This window comes from Taudactylus pleione, unplaced genomic scaffold (genome assembly GCF_031769625.1).
Source record: "Taudactylus pleione unplaced genomic scaffold, aTauple2 ptg000043l, whole genome shotgun sequence".
NCBI lineage: Eukaryota > Metazoa > Chordata > Amphibia > Anura > Myobatrachidae > Taudactylus > Taudactylus pleione.
This window is the reverse complement of record NW_028284445.1, coordinates 10988905-11002847: the sequence shown is the minus strand read 5'-3', so window position 1 is coordinate 11002847 and position 13943 is coordinate 10988905. Positions and strand designations below refer to the sequence as shown.

At 42.4% G+C, this 13943-nt stretch overlaps 1 protein-coding gene across 4 annotated transcripts in view; it reads left to right on the top strand.

Annotated features, from left to right (window-relative positions):
• B3GLCT (beta 3-glucosyltransferase) overlaps positions 1-13943 on the top strand; it is a 410530-nt gene that overhangs the window by 361965 nt on the left and 34622 nt on the right. For all 4 annotated transcript variants that reach the window (XM_088460254.1, XM_088460251.1, XM_088460252.1 and 1 more), the window contains 2 exons: positions 4571-4670; positions 12061-12180. In XM_088460254.1, coding sequence (XP_088316380.1) covers positions 4571-4670; positions 12061-12180 — 220 coding nt within the window. The remainder of the gene's footprint in view (positions 1-4570; positions 4671-12060; positions 12181-13943) is intronic.

Below are 13943 nucleotides of genomic sequence, written 5' to 3'. Positions count from 1 at the left end.
AGTACAGTATTGCTGTATAATCACATGAATTACAGTATACTGTACAATAACGAATACAGTACAATGCACGACTCTAACATACTCTACATTACTGTACACTGCACTGTAGGGTGTTGGATGCTACAGTATCTGACGATGACTGACAGTTGTTACCACATACTGACATGACTGGCAGACATTTGATTGACAGGCTGATTAAATCTACAGTACTGTACATGGACTAAAGGGTGACACACTATTGGTCGACATGGCTTGTTTGTATAATAAACCTACAGTAACAAAAGGCAAGTTGATTGATCCACCTTTCTAATGCCTGTCGACCAAATCTATGTTAACCTACAGTACTGTACACACTATTTATCTGTGCTGGGCCTGCCCCCTTTAAGTCTGACATTATTACTGTACGTCACGGACAGATTCAGGGGTCTCCAATCAGCTCCCAACTGTCATCTCACAGGCTGTGTTTGAAAAATTAAATTTGGGAGCTGATTGGCTGGTATCTTATCACTTTTCACTCTGTGCCCCATTTACAAATGAAGGGAAATACCAGCGGGAATTTTCGTTTAGTATCACTGTGATACAAACGAAAATTCCACTGGTACTGTATTTATTAATACCGTACTTACGGTACATTTTCAAGGTCTCTAACCCACGGAACAAGAAGAGGGGAGAAGCAGTGAGACTAGGCATTAGACCGCTAGGCCACACGCTTCACCCATTACTAGAGTTCTGTAGTTTGTAAAGTAATGAAACCTCTATAATGTCTAAGTCTGGGACAGTGCCGACAGTATTTACATTTGCGCAAACACAGTATGATTTCAACCGCACAGTCAGTGGGTAATACAGAGCTTAATGATTTCAAACTTTATTAGACATTCTTTTACCGCTTTATTATACCGTACATTCCTGATTCCATGTAGATAACGCTGTAATACTATATAGTGTACCGAATCACCGCTTCTGTCAACCAATCATCGGGCGGTGATACAGAACATACCGTACGGTACATTGGAAATCACACGCATGCGCTATGTAGTTTAGGAAAAGTGACACCTGATGGGCAAAATTGTGTTTTACACGTAATGAAATCAGGCGCATGAGCTATGTAGTTTAGGAAAAAGTGACATCTGGTGGGCAAAAAGTTGTATTACACGTAATGACTTTTTTCATTACTAAACTTTCTTTATGGCGCGACTCATGGCGTGGTGTGTGGCGCGCCATGCATGGCGTGAGAGATAAAGCTGTGATGCCACGTTATAGCTGGGCACATCGGTATGTTGAGTCTATCTCCACATACCTATATTACATTGTGTTAGGGCTTTCCCAAGTAGGCCCAGACTATATACTGATACTTGGGTGGAGGTACTGATAGAGTAAAGGTACACCACTTAAAGAGAGGTTATGGGTGGGTACAGTAGAATATATGAGTGTTAGTAACCTGGTGACCTTTTAGTGGTAGAAGGAGGGTTACACCAAAAAAAAACCATAGACTACAGCAGAAAAGTGGTCCTAATTGAGAATGTCAGAAAAGTGTGAATGTTGGAAATTTAGATTACTCCCACGTTCTAATTTTTTATGTTTATGGACTGAAATTTGGCATGCAACACCGAGCAACAATTCTACCCGCCCATGCCAAATTTCAGCTCGGTACCCCCAATAGCTTTTGAGGTGTAGCCCCTTAAACACCATGCCCCCCTCTACGGAATTCTCTTTGAGAGAATTGCAGTTTTTTTACACGCAGCCTTAATATAAGGGCACGACCGTGCCCTTATATTATACACGGGATGTAGTTCGCACTCCAGCGTGCAGGATGCCAAAGGTCAAAATACCAGTGCCGGAATCCCGACCACTGTCATCCCGAAGGTAAGTATTGAGGGTTAGCCACTAGGGGGAGGGATAAGGGTTAGGCACTAAGGGGGGAGGGGAGGTTAGGTTTAGGCACTAGGGGGGGGAGGTGTAGTGGTAAGTGGTAGGGTTATGTTTCTTACCTTTTGCTGTCGGGATTCTGACCAGGGCCAGCTCCAGGGGTCGGATGCACCCTGTGCCAGCTCAGTTAATAGCGCAACCCATATCCAACACATATACACATCTATACACATGTATATGCTACATCTAAATGCCAAAAATGAGGATCCTTAGGTATTTCTCTAACTAGAATCTTCCCCAATGTGTTCAAATTTATGTTTCAACAGCTTGACCCACCCAGCTCCTCCCACCAAAACAAACTACATGCCACACCCCTGCAGACGTCATGTTCATATGCTAAATCAATGTGTGCAATTCTGAATATAAGGCATTCATTTAAAAAGAGCACATAACACTAAATACACCATTTGCATTTTCGGCCCTTAATATTGTTCACTATCACTAGTTGATAGTGAATTAATTGGTTGTATTCCCTGCTCTTAGAAAAGCTTGCCTCAGTAATGTCAAATTGTGTTTTTATGTGACTGGGACAATTTTGTGGTATCTCAATCTATTATCATATTTTTTATGTTGTTTACTATATATTATTATCACTATAAAACTAGCTTGCTCTGATCAGCCTTATACCCAGCAATCTGTTTAATCTATAAAAAGGGATTGACGCATGTATGAACGTACTGATTTTTGATACATTCCTGATAATGTTGCATTAAATAAGGTTGGCACGTGTGTTTAGAAAAATTGCGCTGTAACTTTTGGCTTTCTTGCGAAAGAGGATTTATAGGTAGTAAATAATGAGGAAACTCTAAATCTGGATTCCGATTATAGAAATGTTTTTGTAAAATGTTCCCGTTTTTTACTCGAGGTAATCCAGCTTGATTGACTGGTTATTCAAAATATTACTGTCCACCTGTCCAAAAATAATAAACCATGGTAAAAGATTCATGAGTTTTTAGTGCCACAACATTTTGTAAACTTGATGGCTTTTTCAATCAGCCATGCCAATGAAATCATGTTAACTAATGATTCAGAATTTAGCCCTAACACCAAGATGAATAGTCACAACAGATTAAAAAATAGCAACTGGAATTTCAACCTAACAAAACACATTTTCCCAAACATGATTTGATTGTAAGGTTAAATGTATGAGGGTCCACTACATCAAACAAGTCCTTAAAATAAAAAACACCTTTAATGTGAAAAAAAAATATTGTGAAAAAGCATTCCCCCAAATAAGTAACCACTAATTTGTTTCCAAGCAATGCAATCAGATATTCCCACTGTTCACTTCATTTTGATTTTTGAAAGTTTTTTTGGCCTGAAAGAGCTGAAGAAAGTTAATTTCCTAACAAAGGAGAAATCTGCCATAAAATGTCATCAGCCAATCGAACATTTGCTTTCATTCTCAGTTTTGAGCTAGACCGATACAAGGCAATTGCTGATTCTTTGCTAAATTTTAACAGATTAACACTTTCAGTAGCATAATTTAATAACCATAACAGTAATTCGGATTCTCTGTTACTGATTGTGACCAATGAGATTACTTTATTTAAACTAACATATTATGCAGATTTACCATCCAGCCAGCATGGCGGGATACGTTTAGTACCCCGAGAATTCTGACACCTGTCAGAATCCTGAGGCCGGCTTCCCGACTGCAAGTAGCGGGGTTGGGGGGAGTGTTAGGGGTTAGGGTTAGGCACTAGGGTGGGAGGTTTAGGGTGAGGGGAGAGGTAGGTTAGGTTAGGCACTAGGGGGGGAGTTTAGGTTCAGGCATCGAGGAGGGAGGGATAGGGTAGGGAGAGGGTGACGGTTAGGATACCTACCGACAGGTGTCTGTATCCTAACCCTGTCAGGATGCCGGCGTTGGAATTTTGGGCCTGATTCAGCATGGATTTCTATTCTGCTTAAACGTGCGCAACGCAGTTGCTAATATTGGCGGTGCTATGTAAAAGTTTGCATGCACATTGCGAACGCAGCCTGACATAAGGACGCCCACTTCCCCTTACTCACATCCGTATACTTGGCCAACATAGCGAAACAATCGGTAACATCAAGTAACATCGGACCCATATGCACAGTTAAGGCAGATCAGACCTCACTAAGAATTGGAATTGCTTCAGCGCATGCTATGAGATCTCAGGCTGTATATGGTATTGCAGTGGATAATTTATACATGCCCCTGCACTGGCATGCCTGCATTCGGCCGACCACCCGCCCATCACCACCCACAAAAGGCACTTCCTGACAATCACTCTGCCATAGGTCTGCGTATCCTCTGCGATCGCAGTTCCGATCGCAGTGGCTAGTTTGCGCACACACATTGCGATGCATGTGCAACAATCGGCCGATTGCCTGCATATAAGCAACTGCGTTCCTTACTAAATCAGGCCCTTTGACCAACGGGATCCAGGGCGCCGGCATCCCGTTGCATCTTGGCAACTGTCTAGGCCTGTTGGCAATTATCTGCACACAAGGATACCAAATTAAAAAATACATCAATATTATTGGATTTCCCAGTTAATATATTTATGTATTTTTATGCCTTCAAGTGATCATGAATGCATTACAAATCCATACAGTATATAGAGCAATAGAATGTTTTGAAAGGTTGTAATTTTTTTATTTAACTGTCTTTTTTTAGGACACTGTGGAAAAACGTTTGCTATTCTGGAACGGTTTTTAAAGTCTAAAATTTCACACAAACGTTGGCTGATCATCGTGGATGATGATACACTAATCAGGTATGTTACAGGACAGTTTTTTCTTATTTTTTCCACCAGGTGTTTTTCTTTTCTATATTAAGACAATTCAATCCATCAACACTCGAACGCCTCTTATTCTTCATACATCTGGAGTCATTATTTTCCAGAAAAATACAAACTTGTGCTTCTGTCTATACTTTTATCATGCATTGCGCCAAATAAAATGTCTCCAGTCAGTTAATGGTTTAACAACATTTTATGTGGAGGTCACATTTGTCAGTTCACCATTTTAGTAAATGTGAAATAAAATCGTTCTTGTTCGGTCATAGGGCCTGATTCAGAGCCGCTCGTAAGCGGCCGCTCGTTCGTTCCGAGCGATGTTAGCCCAACTGCGCATGCGTACGGATCGTTATACGCATGCGCTAACCAGTCAGTGCGGCCGAAATTCATGTGCTCGCAAAATAGCGAATGCCTGCTATTTTGAGTGACAGAAAGAGGCGTATGTGGGTGGTAACAGGGGAAGGTGCTTGAAAATGGGGAGTGGAAATCAGAACGCAGGCGTGCTTAAAGGTCAAAACGGGCGTTTTATGGGTGTGCATATTTAAAACAGCAGCGTCATGGACCACGTCACTGGGTTATTTTATAGTCAGAACTGATCGCAAAATTGTGGTAGCAAACACCAACCCCAAGAATAGCGAGCAGTTCATACCCTTGTCGATGTACTCGATTAATCTAATAAATAGCGGAAATGACGTAGGATGCGAGCGGCCAGGGGGCGTACTTTTCCAAAAAACGAACGCAAGTTTTGTTCGCTCGTTCAGACATAGAGGCGTGAACAGACCGCAAACAGCGAACGGTTCATTTGAATAGCCACCCCTAGTTTTAGAACGAACGACCGCAATAGCGAGTGGCTCTGAATGAGGGCCATAGTCTGAATTGGAAATAACATTTTATTTTCTTCTTTCTTGATTCAATGCAGTCCAAACATAGCACTAAGAAATATGAACATAAAAAATAACGCAGACACAAACCAGTGTAGAGTTCCCTTGGAATTCGTCTTACAGGGGTTCTCTAGCATCCTGTCTTCCCTTTTTGCTCTCCTTCCCTCTTCCCTTTCTTAGATCTAGGTGGTCTAATCCTTTTCCGCTTACTGCACCCCTTCACATACAGTATGTATGTTCTCTGAATGGCCCTAAAGTTACTATTCACACTACTTAGGATCTTTCTGAAGTTCTAAAAGAATTTTGAGATTATTATGAACTTCTATACAAATTGACCAGCTCTCCAAGCTTTTCCAAAACACCAGAGTCTGGAATAACCCTTATTTAATGCTCAATCTTTTTCTTAAACTATGTGCGAACACCACACTTTTTTTGACCGCTTTTACACTATGAGAGGTCCAGGTGACTGGCAGACTTGAAATCTTCACATCCAGGTGATTATCAAAGACTTGAAATCTTTGTGGACCTCAGCACCCCTTACAATCTAACACTCCAATGCTATAAAACCTTTTGAGCTGTAAAAAGAATAGGCAATATTGTTGAGATTCTAAAACTGGGTTATAGACCAATATCGTTATAACAGTGTCCCCTCTCTCCATTGATTCCTGCGCTACTGAGACTCTAGCCAGTGAAATATGTTGTAATCCACAAAATCCATGTATCAGAGTGGAAAAAGAAGAGCATAAACTCTCCTGACGTGGATGATCTCCTTTTGATAGCAGATGCAGCTTCATCACTCCCCAACCTCCTCAAAGATTAGGCATTATGGATACAAAATCAATCCCCTAAAAACTATGTTAAGGTGCGTACACACTGGGCGATCAGGAAAGACGGTACGATTACGACATCGTAATCGTACCGTTGTTCCTGATCACCTAGTGTCTGCACTGAATGATCAGTCGTTCAGTGCAGGCACAGCCCATCATTCCTGAACATGCCAATCTATCGTTATCAGCAGATTGGCCTGCATGTTCAGGCGATGGACAATGTCTGAAACGGGCAGCGGGAGCGCGCATCGCTGGTCGTTTCTGACATAAAAGTGCACGATTACTGAGCGATTGCACAATTACGATGTCATAATCGTGCAATCGCTCAGTAATATCGCCCAGTGTGTATGCACCTTAAGTGTTTTACATCTCAGGTACGACGAAGCATAAAATTCTCCCTTAATTTATGTAGTTTTGAATATATTTTATCACAGAATACTTATATCCAGAAATTACCAGGTTGACTTTCCTAAACTACTATAGTTATGGCTCTGCATATAGGTTGCATCGGTATGCAGTCGGGAAGCCAGCGGACCTAATCCCTACAGCCGGCTTCCTGAATGCTTAATCCCGGCAAGGGTTAAATGACAGGCGTCTTAATCTAGACGCCTGTCATTTTACCGACGCCGGGAGACTGGCGCCTGGTATCCCGATTGAAGGGACACCAGGTGCCGAGCGCGGATAGCCCGGTGGGGGGGGATTAGGTTTATGGTTCCCGGGGGGGACTTAGCGTTAGGCACCCCTGGGGGACTTAGGTTTAGGCGGCGGGGAGGGGGGGGTTAGGTTTAGGCACTTAGTGGGGGGATTAGGGTTAGGCACTGGGGGGGAAGGTTAGGGTTAGACACCCCTAAGGGAGGGTTAGGGGGTAGAATTAGGTTAGTCAATACTTACCTTAGGACGATCAGGGATTTCCTCCTCTGTCGTTATGCCGCTACCGGGATGCCGCTGTCGGGATTCCAACCGCTGGGCATGGGTAAATCATACCGATTCCGGTTGTATCAATGCTGTTAAAATTAACATGCTCCCTGGTGTTTTTGTACTTGTCCAGAGCTTTAACAAGTCATATTCTCCCTTATAATTTAAAGGTTGGGGAGGCATGCAAAGAGTAAAATCTACATTAATGTAATAAAATGTTAAAGAACAGATAAGGCATAAAATAAATCTGTACATTAATGTAAAACCTCCACATTCTCCGAGGTGTCTGATTCGTCTTGCGGATGTACCCAAAGACTGCGGAGAAGGAGCCCTACTGTGTCAATTAAAAAAAAGATTCCTCTCATTTAATGCAGTACTGTATGTTTCCTAGTTTAAAAAATGGCAGGCTTTGTTGGACTGTGATATTATTCCTAGACATGATTAGTGTTTAAATTTAGATGGCGAAAATGTAAAAAAAAAATGTATTGTCATTTTGAAGTGTATTTTTGTTTTTTTTATCAAAACCTAAACGAAGATTTCTGCTACTTGCAATTTTTAGAATGGTGAAATAATAATTTTTTATTTGTGGTATTTATAAAAATAACAAAAAAGGTTTGCCTTGGTTCACTTTAAATTTTAATTAAAAGAAAACCTTTTTTCGGCCATTTTAGTTACATTTTTTTTGATGTACTAGAATGAGAAAAAAAGACTAATGATATTTAATGAAAATACAAAGAGAGGAATTAAATAAAACTGCTTTTCGTGCAACTTTGTAGTGATTTTGCAATCCTATTAGACGCAGCTTTTTGCGGGTAGAATTCTCCATACCATTAGACGCGAAAAGTTTTCACCACCTCCTGAGCAGGTGAAAAGTTGTTCAAAACCCCTATTAATCATACACCCATGACTCGCCCTCAGGACATTTAGCCTACATGCGGATGCATAGTTAACACCCATTGATCCGCGAGACTGAGATACATACAGCTTTGCTGTCTCACAGCATCGCACCCGTAGTTGCTCATGGTTCATATACTTGACTTGCACGTATTCGCTGTGTGAAAAATCGCAAGATTAATTTGCAATGCAGACTTGAGTGCCGTTCTGAATCAGGCCCAAAAATGTTGGGAATCACTTCATCTCGTAGGTGAATAGAAATTGCACATAATTATTTATGCATTCACTTCTCGGAAAGCTAAATGAGATGTCATCTGTTAAATGTGCGTTATAACGACAAGACTGTAAAGACCTTTCCGAGACCTTTCCAAAGCAGCGATGATTTCTATTTAAATACTGTAGCTCATAATTCCTAAACATCTTTCAATTTACATTTATGCTTGTGATATATATTCATATCTGCACTTGGGTAAGTGTCAGTGAGCATGTACAGTAAAATCCTTGTTACAAGCTGCTTGATATTACAAAGCAGGGAATAGACCTGCAGTCCTGTTGAATCTTTCCTGACTTTGATATACGATGAAGGACATACTGAAATAAAAAAAAAAATGTAATCTAAGTAATGTTTGCAACACTAGGCTATACATTTTGAAATTATACAGTATTTAAACATAGCTCCCAAAATTTGGAGGTCTTTTTATTCCACACCCCCAGTGTTTGTACAGAATGCTTCCCACCCCCGCATATCGGGATGAAACTCTAGATTGCGGGTCAGTCCACCAAAACCAGGACTGTCTTGTCGAAAGTGGGACTTTTAACCACTTGCCTGGCATGATCGCATCATTTGTGACCACACCAGGCAGTGCATTAACTGACAGCCATGAGCGATGTACAGCTGCACCGTTGCACAGTGGGTGGCTGCTCAAGATAATCTTCCACCAGCCGCCAATAGCAGTTGGACCTCTCGAGCCCTCTGCATTCCTGCACCCTCCCCCAGTGGCTGCCGTGCTGCTGATCAGTCAGCACTGCAGTCACCACCCCTCAGCCCCCCCTCGCCCCAGTGTGTACCTGGCAGCTGCTCAGAGGAGCAGCCACTGTGGAAATGAAAATCGTGATAGTCGTGATGTTCCGAACATCAATGGTCCTATGTATCGATGGCCCATATACTAAAAATCGATGTTAATGTTATTTGTTTTAAAAAAATAAACATTTTTAATAAAATGGTGTTGGATACGTTTTAAATAGATGTTCTTGACCCAATTCAATCATCAAAAACTGTCAATTTCTAAGCATTTTTTGGGGAAAAAAAATTGCCACTTAAGTGGTTAAGATATATATTTATACGTTATCAGTCCACAAATAAAATATATTGTTATCTTTGTTGTACTGTATTTTAATAGGCAACATAGCAGGGCAATGGTTAGCTTTGCTGCCTAATAGCATTGGGCTTTTGTTTACAGCCAGGGCTTTATCTGTGTGAAGTTTGTATGTTCCTGTATTTGTGAGTGCTTCCTCCAGGTTCACACCATACTTGCCTACTTTTGAAAACTAGTTTGAGGGAGATTCTAGATGGTTGTAGAATGCTCGCGGCACGCCTTTATGGGGACGGGAGGCATGGCCAGCTCCACTCAAGGGTCGTGTCTAGCTCTACCAATGGGCATATCTATTGCTATTCAGGTGTCAGTCCTGCAGTGGAAGTATAAAACTATAGTACTAGGAGCAGCATGCTGCCAGAGCAGGTTTGTGTATGAAGTTTATGTATTAGAGATAAAAAGCAGTGACAAATAGACCCTATGTTCTAAGGGGATGTAGATTAAATCCTGGCTGTCAGGATAGAACTGTGTTATCTAACAGTTTCTTATAAATTATTTCAGTAAAACATGTATTGCTCACAGACTGCAGTCTCCCGTTTCCTGGTTTTATCTGATCTCATAGGCAGAAGATCTGTGTTGGATTCTGGCTACAGGGGTGCACAATACAGGGGTGGGGGTGGGATGGGGATTGACTTCTCGGGTGTACACTATGGGGAGCATGTTTGGATGCACAATACATGGGTGGAGTGTTGGACTGGCTGGCTATAGGGATGCTCACAGCTGGGGAGGGTGGAGGCTATCTACATCAGCTCATACTGATGGGGTTTGCTGACCATATCAGCTCACACTGGGGGGGGGGTAGACTGGCTGGCTACAGGGGTGCACACTGCGGGGGCAGAGGGGAGAGCTCACACACTGTCACTGTATTGGGGAGTTGCTGAGCAGGAATCGGTGCCGCGCTGCTGTGGTGACTAATCCCAGGGTGGCAACCAATTGCTGTGGTCAGCCCCGGTTAGGTCTGGGCACATTACTAGTTGCCACCATTCCGTGGTAGAGAGTGAGGTTTAGCGTAAGTGCTGCCGTCCACTGAATCCAACACTGGCCGGATGAATTTAAAAAAAAAGTCTACCTTTCTACTAAAAACAGAGGAGAGGTTCAAATGATGGGGCCGCACAAGTGCAACAAGTGCTTCCAGGCTGCCAGGCCGGCTGAATGCTTCTAAAGGAGCCCGGTGAAGGGTACACACTCCCCATGTAAGGCAGTGACTGAGACCGCTACCCACAACCCCATGGTGGCCGGCGAAATGTCATGTCATGCGCCGTCATGTCCTTGAGTACAGACCCCGCCTCAGCCAACTAAAGCATGCGCAGTTACACTGCTGAGTGTAGATGGGGCAGTGGAGAAAACCGGTGGACCCACTTACTTTCTGGGGTAGCGGGAGCTCTCAGCTTATAGCGGGAGGCTCCTGTGGAATGCAGGAGGGTAGGCAAGCATGGTTCACACTCCAAAGACATATTGGTAGGCTAGTTGGCTTCTCACAAAAAAAAATAATCCTAATCTATGTGGGTGCATATGCTAGTAATATAGATTGTATGCTCTCTACACTTAGGGGTATATTTACTAAAGTGTGGGTTTACCAAAGTAGAGATGTTGCCCATAGCAACCAATCAGATTCTACTTAGCATTGATCTAGTACCTTCTACAAAATGATAGATATAATCTGATTTGTTGCTATAGGCAACATCTCCACTTTTGTAAACCTGCACTTTAGTAAATATACCCCTTAGAGAGGCAGAACTGAGGAAGAGAGTAGTGTATCCTAACAACAGTAGGGGCTTTAAAATAAATTAATGGGAAAAAAAGTCATGTGCCCCCTTTCCCTTTGAAAAGTAATCGCAGCACTAGGCTGGTTTCGTTAAATTGAGAAAATACCAATTCAATACTATGCCAATCATATAGCCGGCAAACCCAAATGGAGCACCCATACAATAGTGACAAACAGCCCTAGGTCGGTTAGCATGGGATTTACTCCGTAGGGTACCTGTAATGTACCATAGCAAGCCCATACCCACACACAACCCCTATTCTCACCATATTTCTGGGGTGAAGGAGCCTCTTTAGGGAGGTCCGCCAAACCTGCCCGTTGCTGAGCCCCGTTTCAAATGAAGCAGAAGACAGCCTTGTTTCAATAGAAAGTCCCACGTCCCTTACCTTAGTGCATGGTAAATTCCCTGCTATATAAATATTAGAGCTAGGCCATCTAATGGTGTTCAGCACCAAGCAGGTATATCGACATCTTATGAGGGTTTATTATTTGCATTTTAGTTACTGTACCAGGCAGGGTGTGCAGGATATAGATATTGCCTGTATTTTAGTTCACTTCTTTATATACAGTGTCAGTCTCATCGATTTGTATTTAAAAATACAATATGACATTGTAAATTAAATCATTTTGTGTAGTTTTGTTAAAATGCATATAGCATTTGTTTTTGTGAACTTTTTGAGTTAATTTTATTTTATTTGCTTTATTTCTGCCCAGCCTCCCAAGATTACAGAAACTACTCAGTTGCTATGATTCTAATGAACCCGTCTTCCTGGGAGAACGATATGGTTATGGATTAGGATCGAGGGGTTACAATTACATTACTGGTGGTGGCGGGTAAGAGATTCATGCATTGATTTTGATGTGATTTAAATATAAATCTACAAAACTGTTTCCACTTGATATTTTCAAGTTTTATTACTGTATGTTTTTTAGGCTCATGGGCATGTGAAAATCAGACAGCTGTACTTTAATTAAATTTCTTTTCAATGATTGCAAATAACTCCAGTGCCTCTGGGAAACAAGCAGCATAAAAAAGTTCATGAAAATACTTGTGAATATTGCAAACAACAATTAACTTCCAATGTGCTTCTTAGTTCAAGTGCCAACCACAGGCATCTTTATAATGGGTGCAAGGTCCAGGGGGCCCACACATCACACACTGCACCCACAGGTAATCATACTTACCTCTCCGCCGATTCCCGAAGTGCTGCTCCGGGGCGACGGACTGGCACTGCAGAGCAGCAAACACTCACTGGGAGAATGGCGGCGGCCATCTTCCCAGTGATCTGCGCATGAGCAGAAAAGAAGTCCCCCGGGAAAGTAGGCGCGGACGCCATTTTCCCAGAGACCCGTGCATGCGCTGTAGATTCTGGCATGAAGCTATATGGGATGTAGTTATAATGCCTGGGAAGCCGTCTAATGGAATACTGGCGTCGAAATCCTGACGCCTATCTTTATCCCGATGGCAGAATCCCGACAGACTACTTCCCGAACAAAGGTAAGCGGAGACAGGGTTAGAGTTAGCCGCAGAGGGAAGGGTTAGGTTTACGCACCCCTGGGGGACTTAGGTTTAGGCACCCCCCAGGGGAGGCTTAGGGTTAGGCTAGGGGAAGGGGGGTTAGGGTTAGGCACCCCCGGGGGGAGGTTAGGGTTAGCCACCTCCCTGGGAGGGTTAGGTTGATGGTGCATGCAGGGGGGGTTAGCTTTAGGCATAGGCACCCCCGAGGGGATTTAGGGTTAGGCACCAACCTGGGAGTGTTAGGGTTGGGGGGGAGGGGTAGGGATAAGGTACTTATCTTGTCCGTCGGGATTCTGACCGTTCAGTCTTCTGGCGTCAGCACTTCACCCGGCGGCTATACCCAACCTATATATATATATATATATATAATCCACGGGACGCAATTATCTGGGGTGCCCTTGGTATGTGGCCACACAATTTACATTAAAAAAAAAACATACAAACTCGGCACTTACATACTTTTCAAACTGTAAATACAGGGAATGTTGGTTCCAAAATGTTGCAATAATATGTCCAGCTGGCCAACCACGTCAAGTTCTTCCCATCTAGAATGGAGAAGGGCACACCTAAATGATGCCAATGTGTTCAACAAAGTCAAAAAACAACTGCAGTACTGTATATTGACAAACACACAGAAGAACAAAGAACAAGCATAATAATTATGTAAATAGAAGACTCAGTAACAGCAAAGTTTTGGAGAGCTAAACTAACTGTAGTAATCAGGAGTGACATTCTTGAACCTTACTCTGTACGGTCCAACAATCAGAAAATTTCACTTGAGTCTGTAGTTGACCCAAACCAGGATGTTCTTATCCTGCTGCTTCGATGCAGAAATCTGACACTACAAGTAGAGGTAGTTCCTGGTGCCCAGGATGAAACTGTAAAAAATCTGTTGCAGCTGAGCAGCTCTCGCAAGGACAGGGGACTTGCGTTCTGAGAACTCCAGTGATAAATAAGAAGATTCTGAAGCTTTTTTGAATTCCTAAATCAAATGCAGAGAAATTAAAGCAAAAAAATAAATAATGTTCACATTTACAAATCATAATAATTTAAGTGAAAATTATTATCCTGCTCTGTC